The 23,515-nt window shown below is 43.8% G+C and overlaps 1 protein-coding gene across 11 annotated transcripts in view; it reads left to right on the top strand.

Annotated features, from left to right (window-relative positions):
- Positions 1-21,030, top strand: part of RHOBTB1 (Rho related BTB domain containing 1) — a 114,905-nt gene extending 93,875 nt beyond the window's left edge. For all 11 annotated transcript variants that reach the window (XM_053663879.1, XM_053663878.1, XM_053663882.1 and 8 more), the window contains 7 exons: positions 2-187; positions 2,758-3,737; positions 5,377-5,495; positions 11,793-11,943; positions 14,717-14,805; positions 18,335-18,440; positions 18,847-21,030. In XM_053663879.1, coding sequence (XP_053519854.1) covers positions 2-187; positions 2,758-3,737; positions 5,377-5,495; positions 11,793-11,943; positions 14,717-14,805; positions 18,335-18,440; positions 18,847-19,016 — 1,801 coding nt within the window. In that variant the 3' untranslated portion in view covers positions 19,017-21,030. The remainder of the gene's footprint in view (position 1; positions 188-2,757; positions 3,738-5,376; positions 5,496-11,792; positions 11,944-14,716; positions 14,806-18,334; positions 18,441-18,846) is intronic.
- Positions 21,031-23,515: the final 2,485 nt, after the last annotated feature.

Genomic DNA, 23,515 nt, shown 5'->3' with positions numbered 1-23,515 from the left:
GGTCTGATGTTGTGGTTCTCTGTTTTTCGATCGCTAATCCCAATTCCCTAAATCATGTGAAAACAATGTGGTATCAAGAAATCAAGCACTTTTGCCCCCGCACACCTGTTGTCCTAGTTGGCTGCCAGCTAGATCTCCGCTATGCTGATCTTGAAGCTGTGAATCGAGCCCGACGCCCTTTAGCAAGGTAAGCCAAGGTACTCAGTGTTGCGCTGTGCTGGCCAAATTAAAATATGGAGGTAGCAGATGTCTCTGTAGCCCAGAGTTCTGTTCGGGGATGCCCCTGGGACCCCATCGACCAGCCATACGCTCCCAGTTAGCTTACTGATCATGAGGGAATATGTCCTGACCCTTCTCCTGTTCACATCACCTGTTAGGTGGGAACTCATTTTTCTAAAAGGTTGGCCAGTGCTTGAAGTGCATTCTCTAATTATGACATGGTGTGCAGAAAAGTATTTTTGAAATTTCTAAAGTATTAAACGAAATAAATGTTAGCTGCTCATAATGTCATGCTTGAAATTATGATGATCATAATAAAGCTAAATAACAGAGTGATCAGCTACAACTTTTTGGCCCCAGGCACATCAGGTTCATCCACATAAGCATATCCAAGGGCTTTCAGCTTCTCATTTCCCTCAATCCAACCTCTGAGAGCATTGCACCACCAAGATGACAGTGTCCAGCCTTAAAAATCATATGGATGTATAGTTGCAAAACTTTTTAAAATGTCTCTAGTGATCATGTTTTCAATGTGTCACAAGTTTAAAAATCAACTCGACGGAAGACTTTTTTCACTCCACATAAAATGTGGTTACCAATTAGGGGGAGTATGGAATAAGAGTTTTTACAAATCTATGCTTCTTTAATAAATATTACCTTTATAAAATAATTTTGTTTTATGTTTAACTACATTTTTTTCTAGAAAGCATAGCTTTTCAAAATGCTGATATCAAAACCTTCCTTCGGTGTTGGCTCATGCGCTTGTTACAAAATTTTATATGGATACAATTTTTATGCTCCCACAGCAAAAGCAGATGGTACTTTGCTGAGAAATTTTTAATGTTCTGGGAACATTGTGGATACCTTTTCTGAAAACATTTCATGTTAGGTTTTCGCAATCCTTCCGTTCTTAAAGGCATGGACTAGGAATTGAGTATTAGAAGCCACACAGAGGGAAAGAGGACTCATGATGAATAAGTCCACCCAACTCAGAACTTCCTGGATAAAAGAGTAGGTGAAGATGGCCAGGCCTCACAACCACGGACATGTGGAGGACTGAGGGAGTTACAGAGTTCTGGGGGATGGTGGAGGGGACAGGCCCTTCTACAGAGCAGTTCTGCAATTGCGTAGAGGAGGGATATTTCAGCCCGACCTTGAAAAAGTGTCCTCAGTGACCTTCCAGTCAGTCCCAGGAACAAGGAGCACAAAATGCCCCGGGAACAAACCTTGACATTTCATTTTTTTCCCTATACTTCCCTTCCACTTGTGCAACACCCTACAGTTTTAACTCTTTTCAGTCCAGGTCTTCTCAAATCTAAATTTTACCCAGTAGTATCTTATCTCCCGTAAGACTAGTACCTGTCTCACACATATTACCTTTGGTCTTGAAAGCCAAATATTTATTCAGGAAGATCAATTCTTATAAGTGTGTCTCAAATCAAGTGTGCATTTGTAAAGAGGATAACAGGTCACATCTTACCTATGTTCCAGAAGCCATGTGTGTCTTTGCTGTGGTTATGCTACAATCACAGAACTATTCTGCTCATACTGCTGCAAAAGGTTTGGCCTCCCTGGGTTTGATTAGATAGTAAATTTGTCTCGTGTGCCAGCCCAGAAGTTGTAGATTTTATTCCATGATCTTTGTGGAATGAGAAGAAAATTTTTTTCAAGAATTGCAGCTAAGTCACACTTGTGTTATGTAAGGATTTTTCATGCAGAAGTGAGAACTGTAGGCTAAAATGTAGAGAAGCCGTAGAAAGACCAGTTAAGAGATTAATCCACTGGTCCAGGCTGAAGATGATGAGGTCCTGACTAAGGAGAGTGGCAGAAAAGGGAAGGGGAAAGATATGAAAGAAGATTCACACATCTCATTATAGAAAATGTAATGAGCCCTTAGATGTGGGCTGTTTAATCTACACTCTGATTGCTCAGTAGAGGCCTCTCAGTAACTTGCAAATGTGACCTTAGGAAAATCCTTCAAACTCTCTTCCTCAGTTTCTTCCCAATGGAAAATGAAAATAACACCCATAGGGTCCGTGTGAGGCTCAAGTGAGATAATGAACATGGATTCATTTTAAAATTATAAAGCAGAAGAATTTAAGCATAAGGTGATGATGATGGTAGTGATGATGATAACAGCTAACATTTATCAAGCGGTAGTGGCCTAGGTACTGTGCTAAGCATATTATCTCATTTAAACCTCTCAACAGTCTTTGAAGATATAGGTCCACATTATTATTATCCCTCTTTACAGATGAGAGAACCAAGGCTTAAAAAAGATTAACTTTCCCGGATCAAATAGCTAGTAAATGGCTGTGACTTTGGTTACTATGGTTACTACTGAAAGCATTTTTTTTCTGTAGTCATAAGTCCTTTATATTTGAAAGATTTGTGGTTGGTAGTAGATTTTTTTAAAGAGCATTATTAAAAGCCTGGATAGGATTTTAAACGTATAATTCAATTAGGTCCTTAGACTCTGGTTACTACTTTTTTCCTAAAATAAAGCTGATAACAATTTTTAAAAATATTCTCTTTCAGGCCCATAAAGAGAGGGGATATTCTGCCCCCTGAAAAAGGCCGAGAGGTTGCAAAGGAACTTGGCATACCGTACTACGAAACGAGCGTTTTTGACCAGTTTGGAATCAAGGATGTGTTTGACAATGCAATCCGAGCGGCGCTGATTTCCCGCCGGCACCTGCAGTTCTGGAAATCCCACTTAAAGAAGGTTCAGAAACCTTTACTGCAGGCACCATTCCTACCTCCAAAAGCCCCTCCACCAGTTATCAAAGTTCCAGAATGTCCCTCCATGGGGACAAATGAAGCTGCCTGTTTACTGGACAATCCTCTGTGTGCCGACGTCCTGTTCATCCTTCAGGACCAAGAGCACATCTTTGCACACCGCATTTACCTCGCTACCTCCTCTTCCAAATTTTATGATCTTTTTTTAATAGACTATGAAGAAACCCTAGACTGGAGTGAAGTGGCTTGTGAGAAGGAGGGGCAGAGCAGCGATTTGCAGGGGTGGGCATTGAGTGTTGACCCGGATGAGGAAAAGGAGCAGGGCGCCCCAAGGACACCTCAGGCTGACCAGTGGGAGTCCTCCAGCCAGAACCTATTCCCACAGGAGGCTCTGAAGGTGGAAGCTGAGCTCTCAACCCCGGAGACACAGACCTTGGCAGGCTGGAGTAAGGGGTTTGTTAGCATGCACAAGGAAATGCAAGTCAACCCCATCTCAAAGAGAGTGGGCCCCGTGACCGTGGTCAGGATGGATGCATCGGTCCAGCCAGGCCCTTTCCGGACCCTGCTCCAGTTTCTTTATACAGGACAGCTGGATGAAAAGGAAAAGGATTTGGTGGGCCTGGCTCAGATCGCAGAGGTCCTGGAGATGTTCGACTTGAGGATGATGGTGGAAAACATCATGAACAAGGAAGCCTTTATGAACCAGGAGATTACGAAAGCATTTCACGTCAGGAAGGCTAACCGGATAAAAGAGTGTCTCAGCAAGGGGACGTTCTCAGGTGAGTGGGTCCAACGGCCAAGTCACAGGTACCTTTGATTGCGTCTTACCAAACATTAGCCAGACATGAGCAGGGGAAAGGATCACTGTCATTTACCTATATGAGTACTTATTTTTTCCCCACTCGCCTAAGTTACACGTATTGACTTATTTAATTCTCATCAGACTTTAGGGCTAAATATTATTAGCTCTGCTTTTCAGATGGGAAAGCTGAGGGAGAGAGAAAGTTAGGTAACTTGCCTGTGGTTACATGAATTGTAAATGGTGGTGCCAGAATTTCCACCCAAGCTCTCCCCTGCAGTGCCATGGGATCACAGAGCTGCCAGGGATAGGTCAGCCTACCCCCAAGCCTGAGCCAATCAGCTTGATGCCTACAGCTTCCCTTCAGGATCCCTTCCTGACCAAATCGCTGCTCCACCGGACCCTCACCACTTACCCATGACAAAAAATCAGTGACCTCTTGACTTAAGGCTACTGAAACACTGGAGGCAACTCTGGTGACCCTCTGCATTCCCATCAGGGGTGACTCATCTCTTTCCATCCTGTCTTCTATTTTGTTCTCACACTCCTTTCTCGTTCCTCCTTTGTCTTTGATAACTATGTGTATCTGCCCACAGAGTCCTTACATAATTGCTTAAGCACGCTGGTGGCCTGTATCCAAGATGAGTTACATAGCCATGCTTGTACTATTTTACATGCTTTACGTTTTTGTTCTGAAGGTGTCCTCTGGTGGGGGGCCATGTATGTCATTATTTGGTTTTCTAACTTCTGTTTATATGTATAATTCATTTGTATCTTTAGCTTTCATAATGCCTGTCATGACAATATATATTTAATAAGTGGTTACTAAGTCTATTCTTAAAGTTTAAAGCTCATGAGTAGTATTTACACCAAACATTGACCATCATGGTATAAAAGCAGTCTTGAAAGTTAATGGGAAAAAAATGTTTAAACCTGCAGCAAATGAAGCAGTGGACCTTAAGTAAAGCTGATGAACTCATGCTCTCCTTACTGCAGAAGCATAATGACCAAATGCAGTGAGGAAGCTTCAGCTGAATTCTGTTTAAGGAAAAAAAGCTATAACATACACTTCAGGGATAATTGGAAAATTTTTAATATGAACTAGATAGTGGGTGATGTTAGGGAATTATTTTTAATTTTCTTTGGAATAATAATGGTATGGTTATCTAGGAGAATCTTCTTATTTTTAGAAACTCTTGATATAGTCGTTGGAAATGAAGTATAATACTATCTGTTGAAAATGTCTACACACATATAAAAGAAGTATGTATATATATACACATATGGCTGAAGCAAACAGGGCAAAATATTAACAGTGTGATAAGTGAATTGTTATATTATTCTTTCCGCTGTTGTACATGTTTGAAGTTGTTCATAATAGGAAGGAAAAACTACTCCTTTGTTTCCTTGTGGTTCAGAGAATTTGGGTCACTCCATGTGACTGCTCACTCCTCAGTCCCTGGAGAACATGCCGGGAGTCGGGGGCACCAGGGGTGGGAGTTGACCCACAGTCACCAAGGAAAGCCGTGGAAGATAGTCCCAGAGATGTAGACTGGTGAACGTGGGTGGGACTGTCAGCGAGACTGGCTCACGGTGGTGTTTCCTCCGTCCTTGGGCAGATGTGACATTTAAGTTGGATGATGGAGCCATCAGTGCCCACAAACCGCTGCTGATCTGTAGCTGCCGGTGGATGGCCGCCATGTTCGGAGGGTCATTTGTGGAAAGCGCCAACAGTGAGGTACGTGCCTTGCGAAACGCCTAAGTGATGTCTTCATGAATGTGCCTGTGTGTTTGTATAAAGTGTTTAATTAGCCAGATGACCTCGATTCTTTAGCTATTTCCATGAAATAGTTCCTTAGGCGGTGCTTGAGTGTCAGGTCACCTTCTTCTTTCCTACAGTCTGCAGTTGGGAGGAGCCCATGTTTGTGGTTCACTTGTGCATAAGCCCCTGTATGCACATCCTTTCCATGCACATTCTTTCATGCCACAGCTCTCCTCTTCCCCCGAATACATGATCAGCTGCACTTCTTAACGAATGTTCCCAGGCAGAACCCACCTACCTGAAGTTCAAGACAGTGAAATGTTTCTTCAGTCATCTTAGGCTCAGCTCTGGCCCTGACCAGGTGGCGTCCTCAAGAAGCCACCTCCTTGCGCCTCATTCTCCTCATCTTCAACAGGAGAGATATACTAGATCGCCCTTGAGGTCCCCTTGACCTGTGACACTCACTGAGGCTCAGCCCTAACTGTCCTTCTCTGAGGGTTTGTCAATGGTCGGGAAACAGTAACAAAGCCAATGGTTGCCCCTCTGAACATCTCTCTCCAAGTGCTGCAGCCTGGTGGACATCCTGGAGTCCCGGCAGACACTGGCCTTATCCCCAAAAGAAGGATATTCTCCTACCGAGCAAGCTCTATCTTACAGACCCTGTGTCTCCATCTTTTTACAAACTCTGTTGGAAGAGAAAGAAAAATTTTATTCAAACACTTCAACGTTAGTCTAGAGGTGAGCAAGCATTTTTGTTGGATTTTTCAAGTATTTTTGACCATCTTTAAAAAAAAAACCTGGGAACACCCCATTAAGTTTATTGTCCTAAGAGGCTTGTTTTGCTTATCTCAGCACCTCTCCAAACGTTTAAAGGAAATACAAAAAACAATGCCTAACTTTTCGAAAGAGATGCTCACACTAGAAATCTGAGCACTCCCATTGTGACCCAGGAGCCTGCATTTGCATCCCCAAGTAGGGAAAGAGAACCTTAGAATCACAAGCTGGGATTGCCAGGCTGAGGACAGGGTCACTGGGCCACCTTCCCGCTTCCAGAACAAACTGCAGCTGCTGAACCACCCCCCACCACCGCCCCAGCAAAAGACCGGCTGCTGTTTGGAGAAAAGACACTAGAATATCCTGATGACCTCCCCTGGAGTCCGTCAGCCATTCTGAATCAGGAGCTCCTCGCTTGTAACTAAATGAAAAGTTTCCTGCGCCTTCAAAGGCGTTTTGGAGAGTTGTTGCTGAGGCTGCCCAAGGAAGGAGCCGGGAGGCTCCAGTCCCAGCTCCGCTCTGCAAGAGCGAGGTGTCCTTGGGCAAGTATCACCTTTTTACCTCCAGCCTCTCTGTCTGGAAAACATGATAATAGCCCATTGTGTGGCTGTGAGGTGTGAGAATGAATACTTGCAAAGCTGCTCATAAACATTACGTAAATGGTAGCTGTCATTAGTCTTATTTTGATGTCAACAGTGTTGATGATATCCTTGCCTCTTCCAAAAAAAATGTAAGGAAGCCACCAATGAATAAAACTTCACCCAAAGGGCATGTCACTGACTTTAATAATCTCTAGAGATGAGGAGCCAACAGCCTGCTTCCCTTATTCTTGCGGCTCACTGAAATGTTCGCTGAGGCTGCCGTAGACAGCCTGCCTGCGATTAACCCAGCAGAGAGAAGTTGATCAAGGTCGGGAACCCAGGCACAAAGGGACACTGTCCGAGCTGACCTCACAAATGCTAATCCTCTTTATCCCTTCCCAGAATGGACTGTAATTGTCTCCAGATTAAAATGTGCAGGAGAGGTGACCAAAACAAAAACTTGGCAGCGAATGTGCATGTGCGCCCGTCTGTGGCTGTTAAATAGCCGCTCCTGCTGGGCACTCGCCCCCACCCCTGGAGGAGGAGGTCACTCACCCCTCAGAGCTGTAGCTAAGGATAATGATAGGTATGTATAGATTCCACCCAACTCAAAAGACAAAGACCCTGACACCAAGCAACCCAAGGTCCGTGCCAAAGTTCCTCCCGCTGGTATATGAAGGATGCCACGAGCGGTTGGCATTCCCACCTTTTTGCTTCTTCTCTTTATTTCCAGAAGAGACTCCAACAGTTATGTAGTTTTGAACTTCAGTCTCAGCTTGACTCTGGGCAAGTGACCAGCCCTCTTTAAGCCTGTGTCCTCATCTATGACATGGGAATAACGAGAGAACCTTCTTCTTCAAAGGGTGGCCAGGTCATGAGCGTACACCCGTAGAGCATCGAATTTGCTGCCCAGAACATACTCATAATGCTCAGGGGTCGTCAGTGCCTCTTCTCCTGGAGGGGTCTTGTGAAGCGCTTTCCAGTGAGGAGTTAAAGACCTTTGTCCCGTAAGATGAAGCCCCCAGTTCCCTTCCTGGCAGAGGAGTTACAGGAGTGGGAAGAGCACTCCATGCCCAATAAATGCTCCAGGGTTGACAGGGGCTCCTGTTTGCTCTTGAGATTTGTTTTTTCTAGGCTGCCTTTTAACTCTATTTTTGTCCTGTGAAAATGTGACTTCCCCTACAAAAATGCAGCATTTTTTTTAATTAATAGAATTTACATGCCTCTTCAGGGATAAAAAAACGCCCATTGATGTAGCTTTATTTTTTGTCATTGAATATTTAAGAAGACACTATTTTACGTATCTTTCTCTCATTACTTTTAATACAGCAGTGCGCACAGCTCTCTCCCAGGGTCCGCAGCAAGTGGCTTATTAAAAATGCAGGCCTGGGCTGTGGTGAGCCGTGCTCTGGGGCTGCGATACTTCCTCCTTCTCCGGGAGACTGTCTCTAATTAGAAGCCTAATAGTCTGAGCTGATCTTCGCAATTAAAATTTTAAAGCAACTGAACTGGAATATGGGGCATTGTTTAGGGCAGCGTTATAGTCTCTTTTATTACTTTTTTTTTTAAGCTACATCAAGCAGGTTGAATGCAAAATTCTTAATTCCATTTTTATGTAGCTTTATTTATATTATTTTTTAAAGTTCTATAAAATGGTCTCTTATAGTTATACAGTTCATTATAAATTTTGAAATCGCAGACACAGGCTTTAAAAGAAAATCAGCCATGAGAAAAAAAAATGTGGGCTATGAAAGTGCTTTTAGTTTATTCTCATGGCTGGTTACTGCCAAAAGTCCCTAACATTATTTGCCCAAAAGAGCCCTTATTTCAAAAAAAAATACTGATATCATTAGCAAGAAGGAAGCAGCCGGTCACAAATGATTACAAACGTCAGAACACTCCGAAGACATGGAGCGTATTTGGGGTGGGGCTGTCACTGGAATCTATCAGCTCCTGCTGCCAGAATTTTTTTTTTCAATTTAGAATGTCCATTATGCCATGACTTAGAACCTACTCTTACAAAAAAAAAAAAAAAGCTAAAGTACTTTGAATTATCATCCAAATCCATGATCTCGGTGAGGAAGAAAAAACTCCCGGTATCATCCATCCCAAATGTCTCCCGTGTACCAGATGAGTGAAGGGAGAGCCCTGAAGAGTGAAGGATTCCTCAGGTGCCTCACAGCACCGCAGCGACACCCTGGGCCTGCCCTGGCCTCTGGCCCTGTCCTTCCAGCCCTCGTTTTAGGGACAGCAGACACCCTTCTCTCTGCCAGAGCAGGGGCGCAGGAAGCACTGGGGCTTTTTACATGTATAGTTACTAACACTTTATAGCACTTAGCACCTTATAAAATGTACGCTGAACTTTCACATTCAAAAGGGCTCAAATTTTCAAGTTTTATAACTTAATTAACCTTCAGTTACCTAGAAAATTGTAGTATTCCAAACACCACTCTAGAGAAATAAAATTTTGCCATTTTCTCATATGTACAGAAACTAGTAAGTATCTGTAAATAAATTTGTGTCTGTATAAGAGAAATACATGTGCACATAAACATTTCTATGTTAGATTCACTGGAATAGCAATTAATTACAAGACAATGGCTTCTTTATATTAAAATAATATTAGTAAGAGTTTCTACTTGCCAAGTTCTATCTGTTGCAGAGGTTGTGCTAGACACTTAAAATGTTCACACTTGTTAAATCATTGATAGTAATAACCCATACACCTTATTTATAGAATCATAATTGTTTCCATTGGCTATCCAAGGGGACCCAAAAACTGGAATTATCTTCTGGAGGGCAGAGCCCTTGTAGTACAGGCTTCCTCCCACTACATGAGTGTTCTAGAAACCCACTGTCTCAGTGTACCAGCTGGCGTTGTTGTGAGAGGCTGCATTCAGCTTCGGTGAATTTTTTTGAAGACTCTTTTAGTGTGTTTGCCCATTTCGTGGCGAGTGATTTACGAGGGCACCTGCCCACACCGCCCTGAATGGTCAACAGTTTTTGAACAAAAACAGCGTGACCCCTATGCCCCACCCTTCCTGTTCACCCAATCTCACCCCAAGTGACTTTTTTTGTTCTCCCCCCTGGATGAAAAAAGTCCTCAAAGAGAAATGTTTTGTTGATGTAAAAGAGCTGAAATAAAAAATGGCAGAAATCCTAAAAGGTATTAAAATTGACCAGTTCAAAGTAGATTTTGAGCAGTAGAAAAAAGTCTTGATAGCTCTATTGCCTCACATGGAGAGTACTTTGAAGGTGACTGAAGTTTAAACATGTAAGAATAAATACACAATGATTTATAAGTAAATTCTAGCTTTTGGGGGTTCCCCCTCGTGTATGAAGGATGGGAGATGATACTCTAAACACTTATAGGAGTTTTTCTGTGACTTTCTTTTGATAGGTTAAAGGGAAGTTCTGTCTGAAAGGATATTCCTTTTCTGAGGTGGTTGGTGGATGTGCAGGAAAATAATAATATAAAAGGTTTCTATAGCTTAAACAATTCTGGACCCATGCTACTGGAATGCATTGGATAATAGCCCTGTGTGTGTATGTATATACCCACACGTACATACATACATATATACATATAGAGAGAGAAAGAGAGCAACATTAGGTATGCAATATAGATAGAATTATATATAATTATTGATGTGTAATCTTGATATGCTGTGCAGAAGTTTATTAAGTACCAGGATTAAGGACTTTATAACTACTCATTCTTTTGAATTTAGAAATCTAATTCTGAAAAACTATTAATGAAGTATGCTGTATTGTGGCCCAAACCTCTGCTTCCTTGCCATAAAGTGTTTCTAGTACGGCACAGCAGTTCTGAACATAAATTTTAGAACTATACTCCCCGGTTGTTTCAAGTCCCAGTCACTACTTACTAGCTCTGTGACCTTGCATGTGCAATTTAACCTCCCTAGACCTCAATTTCCTTATCTGTAAAGTGGCAAAAATATTCATCTCTTCCTCCAAGGATCAAAGTAGATCATGCATTTGGGTAGCTTAACACAGAACCTTGTACGTCGGGGCCCATTAAGTAAGGTTGATCTGTATAATCGCCATCATTCCAATAGTAAACACCAGGGCTGCGTCGTGCAGTTGGAGAACTGGAGTGAAGAGTAACTGCTGCATGGTGTACGTCCCCACTCGCTGATCCACACCCAGGCGCCCCAAACTCCCTGGCTCTCTAGCACACTCCAGCGTGTATTTATATAGGCATCCACTACTGGTACTCAGGAGGGAGATCGGGGGAATCCTACAGGGGACTGTTCACCTTACCAATCAACTATTCCTCCAGAAGCCCCAGGCGAGGATTTCTCTGGATTCTCTCAATCTACTGATACCTGCTAATGTTCCAATAGTTCTGACTCTATGTTGCTGTGCCATAGAAAGAGTAATTGTGTGTATATCGTACTAGCATATGTTGGTAGAATGTTGGAGTCAAGCCAGTCACTGTGGCAATGCGAGCGGTTGCACGTCCTCTGTTTTCGACGTCTTGGAGAGCCGGGCTCTGTCGTGCGTCAGCAACAGTGCAGTTTGCAGCTCCCCCCAGCACCTGTCATGTTGCTAGGAGATTTCTTTCCCCACAATAGAGTATTATAAGGTACTTGGCAAGAAGGGCCCATAATGTCATCGTACATTTATAGCCCATTTGTCTGATTTATAAGTCCAAATAGTCATTTAAAAATTCCAAATCAGGCTTTGTCAGGCAGCCCCCCTCTTTTGTCATCTACAAATCAAACTGTTATATGTGAAGCCGTAAATAGTGAGTGACTTCCACACACAGCCTGAAAGCAGGTGTTTCTGACTTGCCAATATCGAAGCACCCAATTGGGCTATCTACAAGCAGTACAGCCTGGCCTTTTCCCCCTGCTTTCTTCCTCAAAACTCAGCTTTTCAAATAACATTTCAGGTGTATCTCCCAAACATCAACAAGATGTCAATGCAGGCGGTGCTGGATTATCTCTACACCAAGCAGTTGTCACCTACCTTGGACCTGGACCCGCTGGAACTAATCGCCTTGGCAAACAGATTCTGTCTGCCACACCTGGTTGCTCTCGCAGGTAAGGCTGAGGATGCAGGTCCATGCAGAGTCTGACTCTCCTGTCTGTCAACATCATGTGTAAACAAAAATAAGATTTCCAGGGAATAAAAGTCAATTTGTATCACTCAGTATAGCACAGTCTCATACAGGGTGACATAAACTGATCAAACGGATGAGACAGCCCAATTCAATTCAACAAACGTTTGGTTAGCACCTCCTTTGTGTTAGGCCCTGTTAGGCGATGCAAATGTACAACGATGGGTGATGCACAGCCCCTCCCCGCATGGCCCATGCTCTGTGCACACTGCCTCATTTGTGGACCGCAGCATTTGAAATAACACTCTCGTGTCCATGTTCATGTTCACAGTGTGCACTCAGACACAGTCTTTAGGGAAGAGGCACTAAGAGGCAGTAGTTAAGAACATAAGCGGCTCAGCCAGATTGCTCGGGGTCCAATTTTGACTCCAGCGTTTACTGACTTTGTACGTGACTTAACCGCTTTGTCTCAGCTTTCACTCTCTTTAAAATGGGAATGATAGTATTATACCATAGAGCTGTTGTGAAGATGCAAGAGTTAGATGTCTGGTACCTAGTCAGCATTATGTAAGTGGTTTTCTTTAAGCTATTTTAGAAACTGTTCTGACATTGTCAAGATCATTTTGGGAGAAAGAACAAAAAGGGAGCCTTGGCTTAACTTCACAAAATCTTATGCATCATTTCTAGATTTGTTCAGTTGGTAAGCTAAAGCCAGTCTAAATAGGATATATGCACTCAAACACCTTTTATTTAAATGTAGACCTTCACCTTTATACACCAGTGGTGTCAATTCACGATCTGGATGTTTATATGCTACATCTAGTTGACTCCCGTGAACCGTGCAAGTGGATACAGTGCCTGAGTTGATTACTGGCCCATCCTCTGCACATGGAAAAGAGCCTGGGATATTAGCTTCTTAATAAGTATTTGTTGAATCATTAAGTGGATGAAAATGAATATATGAGCAAACCAACCAGTCATAGGTGTGCTTGATCTCCTGGTAATGTCTTTCAAAAAAAGATTTCTGTGTATTCCACATTTCTACTACACTCAGCCAACAGGAGAGCAGGGTCCTCCCTTCACCTCCTTCTTCCTCAGTTAGATAACAAGAGATAGTTGAAGTGTTGCTATCTGATTTTTAAAAACTGTTCTCAGAGAATGTACCTGAGGTCATGATCTATGTGAGTACACACTGCTTCCTAAATAGTAGCCCTAGGAAGCTACAATGGGCAGTTTCCTTTTTCAGAAGTATATGGTCCAAACCATTTGACTGTTGACAGTTTTTACAAGTATTTGTCCTTTAAGGATAAATTTGATTTTTTAAGAGTCAAAAGCAATTTGGAGCCACATCTCTTGAACAAGGTTTGTGATCAATCTCTGAGTAGTGCCGTTTTTGCTTAAATATCACTATGGCGGGACTGCTTTCTCCATGAAAGAGACTGGCCCAAAGAAACCCTCTCCTGTGAACTGTAGACTTCTCCTTATGTCTACTTTCATTACAGTTACAATTATGTAACATATGGCTTTCTAAGATGATTCTCTTAATGACTTATACTGTTTGGTGTATACTGTTTAGTATAAGTATAAAGTGCTTAGAATGGTGTTCAAAAGTCATTTTCAGGGGTGAAATGCTTTGTAAGCCAAAGTTGAATGAATATCAAGAAACATTGTAGTTACCTAAATTAAAAAACCCGATGCCTTCTCTGGGAAATTTAGTTCCAAACACCTCTTTGTCGAACTCTCTGTGAAACTCTGTGCCAAAGAAACTGCTGAAATCCAGATGCCTTATTGACCAGATAGAGGCATGTTGACTAACAAGCGTGTAGAGCCCGAGCAGAAAGCAAGCATGATTTGGCAGGATACTGCATTGGAAAAGCAGATGCAGTGATATAAATGGGAAAAAAATAAAGCAGCATCAAGGAGCTAGAGATGCAGGATCTGGCCCGCCCACTCCTGTCACTCCCAGAGACAGGTGGCAGCCCCACAAAGGCAAGACTCAGGACCGCAATTCAAATGCGGCTTAGGGGCCTTGGACACGGCTCCCAGGCTGAAATGGCCCTTCCAACTGGGTTTTTGTCACTTCTGGCTGACGGTCCCCCCACTCGTTAGAATCTAAGAGGCTGAACAGTATGTTGCCCATCTGCAGCTGTTGAGACAGACATACGCATTCACATTTTTAACTGCCCATGTGGAGCCATTCCTGTTTCTCAGTCTCTCCACCATCAGAGTGTTGGGAACTAGAGTGAGGTGAGTGGGGCCACTGTCCGACAGGAAGATACTAGAGGGTCTACAGGAAGGAGCTTTCCAGGGCAGCACTGTCCCATAGAACTTTCTGCAGTGACAGGATGTTCTGCACCTGCCTTGTCCAATCCACATGCAGCTAGTGAGCACTTAGAAGTGGCTCGCTGTGGTTAAGGACTGGAAATTTTTTATTTTATTTAAGTTTAAATTAATTTAAATTAAACATTTTCATGGCCTGTGGTTACCATACTGGACAGTGAAGGCCTGGAGGACTCTGCCTATTTCAGACACACTAACAAGTGTCCCCAGAGTCATCGGTACAATGGCTGGTGACCAGAACTCCATGTACTGAAAGGCCACACATCTGAATGGCCATTCAGATTCAGTTAGGATGGCTTCCAGGACAATGTTCCCTGCCTCCTCCCCTCTTAGCGGGCCCCAGACCCGACCCTTCAGGCAAGATGTCTGGCTTGCAGAGGAAGGTTTAACTTTCTCCTGTTGCTTGTCTCCCCCAGAGCAACACGCAGTTCAGGAGCTGACCAAGGCTGCTATGAGTGGCGTGGGCATTGACGGAGAAGTGCTCTCTTATTTGGAGTTGGCCCAGGTTTGTAACAATTTGCCTTTCACCTTTTAAGTGTGTGCGACCAGTTCGTTTAATGCTGATGAAACATTCCACTGTTGCATCTGTCTAAATAAAGATGTCACCACTGAGTCACAGAGACCCCTGTGTACACTGAGAAGATCTGAGAGTTTTACATTTCATGTATCACTCACCCTGCTGGGCTTCCTTTGAAAAGACAACAAGGACCTCACCCCCACACCAGCCCCATTGTCCCCCAAGGCACCAGCTTCGCATGTGGGAGAACAACTTGGGGCTTGTGAGGGGAAGGTTTTGTCTCTCCTTTTTAAAATTCTGGGACACGTGTTGGCCAAGATCAGTCTCTAGGATTCCACGAAGTCCCTCTAGGCCCCACGTCCCACTGCAGCTCCCCAGGGTTTTGTGGAGTCAGTGTCGGTTGATACTGATACTGTGATTCCGTAATGCCAGTGCACTCTCGTTCTCTTCTTGGGAGGGTGCGAGATCCAGCTTCAGCTTTATCACTGAATAACTTGAGGGACAGAGGTAAACTCTGCCTCAGTTTATCTACAGGAAGTGAGGACAGTAACTCACACCCTGTTAACCTTACAGATTGTTTTGAGAATCAGGTGGGAGAGAATGTTCAAGAAAGGGCATTGAAGATGGAAGCCCTCTGGTTATGCTGGGCACGTGGGTGGGATTTTCCAGGCCCCGGCACAGGCTTCCTGACAATGATTTTCCACTCTGAAGGAATCGAGAATAAATTTGTCAGTCTTTCCTTCAGCCTGTTGAGTTTGGCTTTCTCTGGTTCCCCTGTCATTTAGGGCACTGATTTACTAAGTCTTAGGTCAGGCCATTTTTTAAAAAATTTGAATTGTTCAAGTACAGTTTTCTGCCTTTTACTCCCATCCCAGGCCACCCCCCACCAGGCCTCCCCACCTCCTTCCCATTTCCACCCCCCTTAGTGTTTGTCCTTGTGTCCTTTATACTTGTTCCTGCAAACCCTCCCCCTTTTTCCCCTGAAATTCCCTCCCTTCTCCCCTCTGGTCACTGACAGCCTGTTCTCTATTTCAGTGTCTTTGGTTATATTTGGCTTGTTTTGTTGATTAGGTTCCTGTTAAAGGTGAGATCATATGGTATTTGTCTTTCAACGCCTGGCTTATTTCACTCAGCGTAATGCTTTCCAGTTCCATCCATGCTGTTGCAAAGGGTAGGAGCTCCTTCTTTCTTTCTGCTGCATAGAATTCCATTGTGTAAATGTACCATAGTTTTTGGATCCATTCATTTACTGATGGGCACCTAGGTTGCTTCCAGCTCTTGGCTATTGTAAATTGTGCTGCTATGAACATTGGGGTGCATAGGTTCTTTTGCATTGTTGTTTCAGGGTTCTAAGGATATAATCCTAGCAGTGGAACTGCTGGGTCAAAAGGAAGATTCATTTTTAGTTTTTTTATAAAATTCCATGCTGTTTTCCATAGTGGTTGTACCAGTCTGCAATCCCACCAACAATGAACTACAGTTCCCTTTTCTCCACAACCTCTCTAACACTTGTTATATGTTGCTTTGTTTATGATGGCCATTCTGTAGGTCAGGCCATTTAAAGTGATATTTCTCAACCGAGGGAGAGGAGGTGGTATCAGGAAGAGGAGGGAGGCCCACAGCAGATGTTGCTCTGTCCATTGCAACTGTGGCCATAGGAGACGGCTCAGATTCAAAAGGGGAAAAGGTGGACTCAGACTTCATAGCAACCTGTGCAGCCTGTGAAGTGGTTGTTATTTTCTCCCTCGTACCAGGCATCACCCTAGACAATCATAGGCAAGTGTGAGAAATAGGCACGAGCACCCATCAGTAAAACCCAAGGTGGAAAACAAGCTAATAGAGGTTACGGTAACAACTGAGAACAGACATCAGTTGCAGTTGGACCAGCAAGCCCCCACTGGTTGTCCAAACTTAGAATTTGGGGTCTCTTACACAGGCCAGGAGGGCAGTTGGAGATGTGTGCTCTGTCCAATCAGTGTTCCTCCCAGAGAAAATGCAGTGATGCAGAATAATTTTTAAAGGTTTTATTTACTTACTTTTAGAGAGAGAAAAAGGGAGAGAAATATCAATGTGTGGTTGCCTCTCACGTGCCCCCAGGGGGGATCTGGCCCACAATCCAGACTATGTGCCCTGACTGGGAATTGAACCGGCAACCCTTTGGTTCACAGCCCACACCAATCCACTAAGCTATACCAGCCAGGGCTTATGCAGAATATTACATAGGGCCAGTCCTCTTGAGGTAATGATTTGTAGTTGTGTCTATTTGTTTGCATTGTGTTCCTGCCCTATCCCCTCCCCCACCCTGCCCACACATACACCCTGCAAAAAAATAATATGATTAATGCTAAGCTCTAACAATCCTTGGGAGGATGAGTTTAAGTTGCAATTCCCTATGTCTTAGATCATTCGTTAGTGCTGATAAGTATTAAACAGTCGACTTGTGGACAGGTGGGACCCTGATCTGTTGCATTTTCTGATTTCCATGGTGTGAATTTCCCATCTGACCAATTTTTATAACACGAAGTCACTGAACTCAGAGTAGGGAAGAAAGCCCCACAATTGGCTCCCCTGAGCAGGTCCAATTCACCTCTGATGCACCACTATCTTAATCCTATTTTCAGGAAGAAATCTAATAGCAAAAGTTGAAAGCACCAACTAAAATTGTCTGTGGTCTTGGGGTTGTGATTTTCAGAGAGTTTCCTGAGTTAGTTTCTGAGAACTTTGGCATTTCTCGTGACCTTTGTGCAGGGCCATGTGGCCCCAGAAGAAGCCAGGCCGTAGGTTTCAGAGTGCCCTTTAATCCAGGAAACTACAAGAGCAACAAACAACAGAATGGATGTCTGAGAAAAGGTACAGACAGAGGCAGTGAGGGATGGAAGGAGACCTGCCAAGTTTGAGAAAAGAACAGGGAGTTGACTGTCCATATCTGAGCATCAGGTCTTTTTCAGTAACAGCTACCTCAGCGCCACCTCCCTGAGCACCTGCTCAAAAAGGAGGGGTGGAGGGTTCAGACCCTCCCCTCGTTCTCCCACCGCCTGCTCTTCTTATGTAACCAAAGGACGGGTGTAGGGCAGTCACACACTCCACAGTCTCCTCTTTCAGATCTTTGGCCCCAGCAAGCTGAGCTCTGACATGTGACACGGAGTATTGCGTTGCCCGGGCTTCCTAAAACAGAGATGACACAACTGTTTTCTATAGTTGGCTGGTGCCTTCCAGAGGCCGTGGTCACTTATCACAGTAGAGGGCCAGGTGGCGAGGTGGGCGGGAGGGCAAGATGTACTTTCAACTCCTGATCTGATGCAGTGATCATTTTGGGTGCACCTGTCCCAGGGGATACGGGAGTAGTGTGTCAAATACTACACGTGGTTGGGATGCAAACCACAGTCCAAGTCAGAACAAGGCGTTTACTGAAGGAGTGCCCAGGCCTTATTTTTGTGACCCCTGCGGTGGCTTCCTGTCTGTTTGTGGCCCCACTTTAGAAAAAAAGTCTGACCCTCTTTTGGTCCCTTCCCTGCAGTTTCACAATGCCCACCAGTTGGCCGCCTGGTGTCTACACCACATCTGCACCAACTACAACAGTGTTTGTTCCAAGTTCCGTAAGGAAATCAAATCAAAATCTGCAGGTGAGACTTGGGGGCCCCATTCATCCAATTCTTACCAGCTCCGACTGAATTGATGCCCTCCTTGCCCTTGAGAAGGAACATGGCCCACAGGCAGCTAGCTTATGGGGAAATCCGGTAACTGGCTGGTGGCCACATATCCATGCGACATGACACAGGGATGTAGGTGGGGAGTTCTCTTCAGATGACTGTGCTTGTTTGGGTGGAGTGGGGCTGACGGGTCCCTCCTGGGAAGCAGGCCGAGGTTGTCGGCTCAGCCTTGTCTAGGGAGACAGGCTTAGGAGCAAGCTCACACTCTAAATCAAGTGGTCCTGGGTTGGGTTCTCTGCACCCATCTCCGTGACTTTAGGCATAGAAGCGATCGGTGAATGAGCAGCAGGCGTGATCATCCGCTGCGTTCCTTCCCCAGACAACCAGGAATACTTTGAGCGCCACCGCTGGCCCCCTGTGTGGTACCTGAAGGAGGAAGACCACTACCAGCGCGTGAAAAGAGAACGAGAGAAGGAAGATATTGCACTAAATAAACGTCACTCGAGACGGAAGTGGTGCTTCTGGAATTCATCTCCAGCGGTTGCGTGAAGAGGAAGAGGAAAACAAGTCAGTCATCCAACAAACCACGTTTAAAAGCACTACTGTAAGATTAGTCTTATTATTAGTGGTAAGATGTAGTTCAGGTTTCAGGCATTGATCCTCCACTTCCGTGCATTCACCTTGGTCGGGGGCAGAGCCCAAGCCCACCGTCAATGAGCCTGGACAGAAAGGGAAGTCGACAACGCTCACTGCATTCCTTAATCTTACATGTGTAGTTTTTTGTTAGAAGGCTTACTGAACGTTAGTCCGTTGTTTTGTTTCTTTTTATACAAAGGAAAAAAAAAAACAAGCTTTCATGTTTCAAATTCCAAATTGAAAAATATTTTTATATGGTCTCTTGTATTTTGTTGAAATGAAAATACTGTGTATTACTTTATTTTACAGGCCACAAATTAACCACGGAGTTGCCCTGTGATTCTCTGTGCCCACAAGATCACAGAGCGCTACTCCGTAATTAGAGGGTTATCCTTTTGTTGTGAAGGAAAGGGTTGGAGTGAAATTCCCCAAAGTGCAAGTTAGAGAGTGTTTCATCTTTGTTCTGCTGAATAACACTGGTATAATTACCAAGTCAACTCCAAGAATGTGTATTTACAATATTTGCTGTGTTAAGTGCTAGTAATTGTATGGTTATACGTGCCATGTAAAATATAGTGATATCAAACCTTTTGTTGTTTAACTAACATGTCTAGATTCAAGAGGATAATCTTTATAAGCATTAGAAGGGCTTATTAAATCCCAGCACTATTCAGGGCAAACTCACTGGTGGACCTGAATACAGACGCTGCCACGAGAGCACTGGTGTTTGGATTGCTGTCTTAGGGTCTGTGTCTCTCAGCGTTCCTCGATCTTGCCATGCTTCTGCATGCAGATTCTGTACTGACTTGAATCTAGTTGGGTAAGGGCAAGGATCCCCGAACTCTGTCCCAGCGTCTGCTGGCTTGTCACGTGTCACCACCAGAAACAAGCTTCCTCAGGTCTCTCACCTGCGGCCAACTTCATTTGTAAGATGTATTTTTAACTCTTCCCAGGGAAAACCCACGTTGCTGCAGAAACAGACTAAGGCAGACCACCCACCCCTGCTGAAATTCAGCAGGGCCTGTGAAGGCGCAAAGCTGGAGGCTGGGTAGTCTGGGGTCCCTGCATTCTCCAGTGCAGACAGGAACCTTATTCCAAGAGTCCCAGAAATGGTGCTATTGTGAGTTCATTCTGACCCTTTGTCGTTCTGACTTTCAATGTTAAAATACAAAGTTCGGAGCAGGGGAGCATTGCCTCTCCGTGAATTAAACTTTAGAGCACTCACACAGGGCCTTTCAAGGCTCCAGGCCTACCGTGGGACGCCGCGTGGCGGGAGCTTGGGCTTATTTTGTCAGGAGGTCAACTTACTGAGGCTAAAGGCTGTGGGGTTTTTTTCCTAGCTTTCAGAACTTGGAAGAGAGACTGTTAACAGAGTCCAAACCCCTAGGTTGCCAGTCATATGCATTTGAAAATCTATCCAGATTAGCAATGGGCTTTTATTACTGACAGTGGAAACACACCACATGCAAGAGCTTGGAGAGGCTCAGAAATGCATTCATTGCCCATTCACAACAGGGGAGGGGGCAGTAGAGTGTGGACGGTTGGTCGTAAATTCATCTGCTTTAATTTGTCGTCAATAGAGTTGTATAAATCATTAATGGAAGGAGGAAGGAGACGGAACGAGAGGATAAGTGTCAAGACTCAGGAAGAATCGGCATCTATCCTGTCATCAAACGGTAGAGGCTGGTTTTCAGTGTGTAGTCAGAGTTGAATTTACACCACCGAAGCTCCCATTTGATTGTAATCTTGCCAAAAATGTAGTGGATGTATAAATGAACCTGGGGTGTAAGCAATAATACCCACTAGTGTTTGTCATCAGCTACTTTAACCAAGTGGCTGGCTCATTTGGTTTGACACTGACTATGGCCTTTAACCATGGTGGTTTTGTGTTTTTTATTTCACAAAAAGCCAATAAAATTGTTTAGCTATAAAATGCCTTCAGTTTTTTTCTTTTTTAAGGACTACCATCATTATCCTGAGTGTAATATTAATGGCTTTTTAAAAAACGATCAAACATTTCAGCTGCTGGATGGCAGGGGTTTGTGTGCTCCGGTACCAAGGCAGCTGGAACAACCGTCGTCTTTGTTTTAGGTGCGGCCCACCTAGATGTGAATAAGGGGTCTGGTGGTTTGCTCTTGGCTAATATGGTTATGTCACTATACGTGGTACAGCCCTGGAAAAGAACAAATGATGTCTCCACGTTAATGGACTTATCATAACCTGGGTTTTGGCAGGTTGCCAGCAATTATTAAGTGAAAGCATGCATTGGTTGGGTGGTGAAATCAATTTTTTCAGAAGCACGTCTGAGAAAGGTTTTAGGAAAATACATAAACAATTTCCGGACTTCTAGGTGGTGTAATGTTTACCCAAGCTCAGAGAGAAGAGTCTCGGATGGCATCTCATAGGGGGGCTTTTCTGAGTGGCAGCCTTTCTGAAACTTTATGGAAAGGAGTTGACAACTGAAAAGTAACTGCAGGAAGAAGGCAGTGGGATTCCCAACACATTCCCACACCTTTAAGTGGGGTGGTCCAGATCATGGCCCCCTTTACAGAGTGCAGTCTCAGTCTCTCCTGGGCCAATGTCTGGCAAATCACCAAGAATTTCAACAACCCTATTTTCACACTGTAGGAACCACAAGTCCTACCAGTTTAGAGAAAACAAGTATTTTCATTATGGACATTCAATTGTTTCTAAAATATTTTTTTTGACATTTGCTTCCATTTTATGGTATACCAGTTGTCAAAAGTCATTTTTTCATCACAGTGACATTAGCTAAGTAAAATGCATTCTACTGATCAGAGAAAAAAACATAGTGAACTCCAAGTTGAGAAACTATTTTATGAGTTCAACATTTCTGAAATGAACGCTTTTCTGCATGCTGAAGTTGACCAGGCTTTTTTTTTTTCCTAGAAAAATGTGACCATTGCATAAAAGATATAAAGTTAGAAATTAGCCAGGGAGGATATGTTTGTTGTATGTGCGTGTACATGCGTTTAAGTAATCAAGACGCAGCATAATGAAAATAAAAAGGCTAAAAGCAATTTAAAAAAAAATAAAAAGAAAGAGGAAGGACCACAGACAGAAACCAAGGGAGCAGAATTAAGCACTCCAAGCCACAGATGTGCTCTCTTCCTTTTAAAATTAGGAGCTCACTCTGTATCTCGTGACTTAATTTATTTTCGGATAAAGACTTTGTCCTCTGGAATTTCCAGTGAGGCAGGCCATACACAGAACATGAAAAGGCACTCGTGACCTCCCATCAGAGCAATGCTTCAGAACCAAGGCTGGCCCTTCCGGCTGCATTTGAAAATTCCACCCTCTGCTGATACTACCTCTACATTGAGCATTTGTACTTAAGCCATTCAGAGGCATGTTTTTTCACCCGGTCGTGGGCAGGTACCTCATCAGTTCATCCGTTACTTATTTACAGACTATAGTCTACAAAATACGGAAATCACCCAGGAACAGAAGGGGAGAAGTCAATCAATCAATCACATAGTCACACAGGCACCGACGTGGACGTGTAGAAACAACACTAGAAGACATGAAGGGTCTTGCCAACAATTCACCGTTTCTCTAGAAACAGAACATTTTAGTGACATGGATTTCCAACAGAATGCAGATGAAGGGGACAGTATCCAAAGGTGGCCCATGAAAAGAGTATTTAAATCATTTGCGTCTGAATACATGAATTCCAGCGGGTTATATTTTGCAGTTATTTGATGAGGGAAGGACTTGATCTATTTCTCTCTGCTTGGATGCCAACCAGATTTTTGGCATTTTTCTTATTTTCTCCAAATCTTGTCAAAGAAATATCCTTTTGGCTTGTTGATTCACAGTAGTCTCAAGTGGGGTGATAATACCCATGGAATGTTTAGTTTGACTCTTGTGTGAAAAGATACACCTCTCTAAGCTTTAGTTATCTAAAACATAAAAGAAGATTTCCGCTGAGTTGTGGGTGCAGAATAACTGAGATGATTTGGGTAAAGCATAGTGCCTGGCAGGCCGCAAACATTCAGTAAACGAGCCCAGGTGCTAAGTGTGTTGACTAGCAAGGCAAGAAATCCAAGAGAGAGGGCGATGCCGCACGTCACAAGATAGAGCAATGTGGTCCTTCCCCGTCCCTTCGCCTAAACCAAATTCCAGCCCTGCTGCTTAGTGCTTCATGACTGATTAAAAATTAGGAAAGAAGAGCTACGGGAAAGCAAGAGAAAAACAATACAATGGAGCAGGGGTGCCCAACCTTTTGGCGTCTCTACACTGCCCCGGAAGAAGAGGTGTCTTGGACCACACATTAAAACACATTAAATACATTGTGACACATAAAACCTAATGTTTTAAGTAAATTATGATTTTGGGTTGGACCACGTTCACAGCCATCCTGGGCTGCAGGTGGCCTGTAGGCTGCAGGT

The sequence above is a fragment of the Artibeus jamaicensis genome, unplaced genomic scaffold (assembly GCF_021234435.1).
Source record: "Artibeus jamaicensis isolate MK-2021 breed Jamaican fruit bat unplaced genomic scaffold, CSHL_Jam_final contig_332, whole genome shotgun sequence".
Lineage (NCBI taxonomy): Eukaryota > Metazoa > Chordata > Mammalia > Chiroptera > Phyllostomidae > Artibeus > Artibeus jamaicensis.
This window is presented reverse-complemented; position numbering and strand designations above follow the sequence as displayed.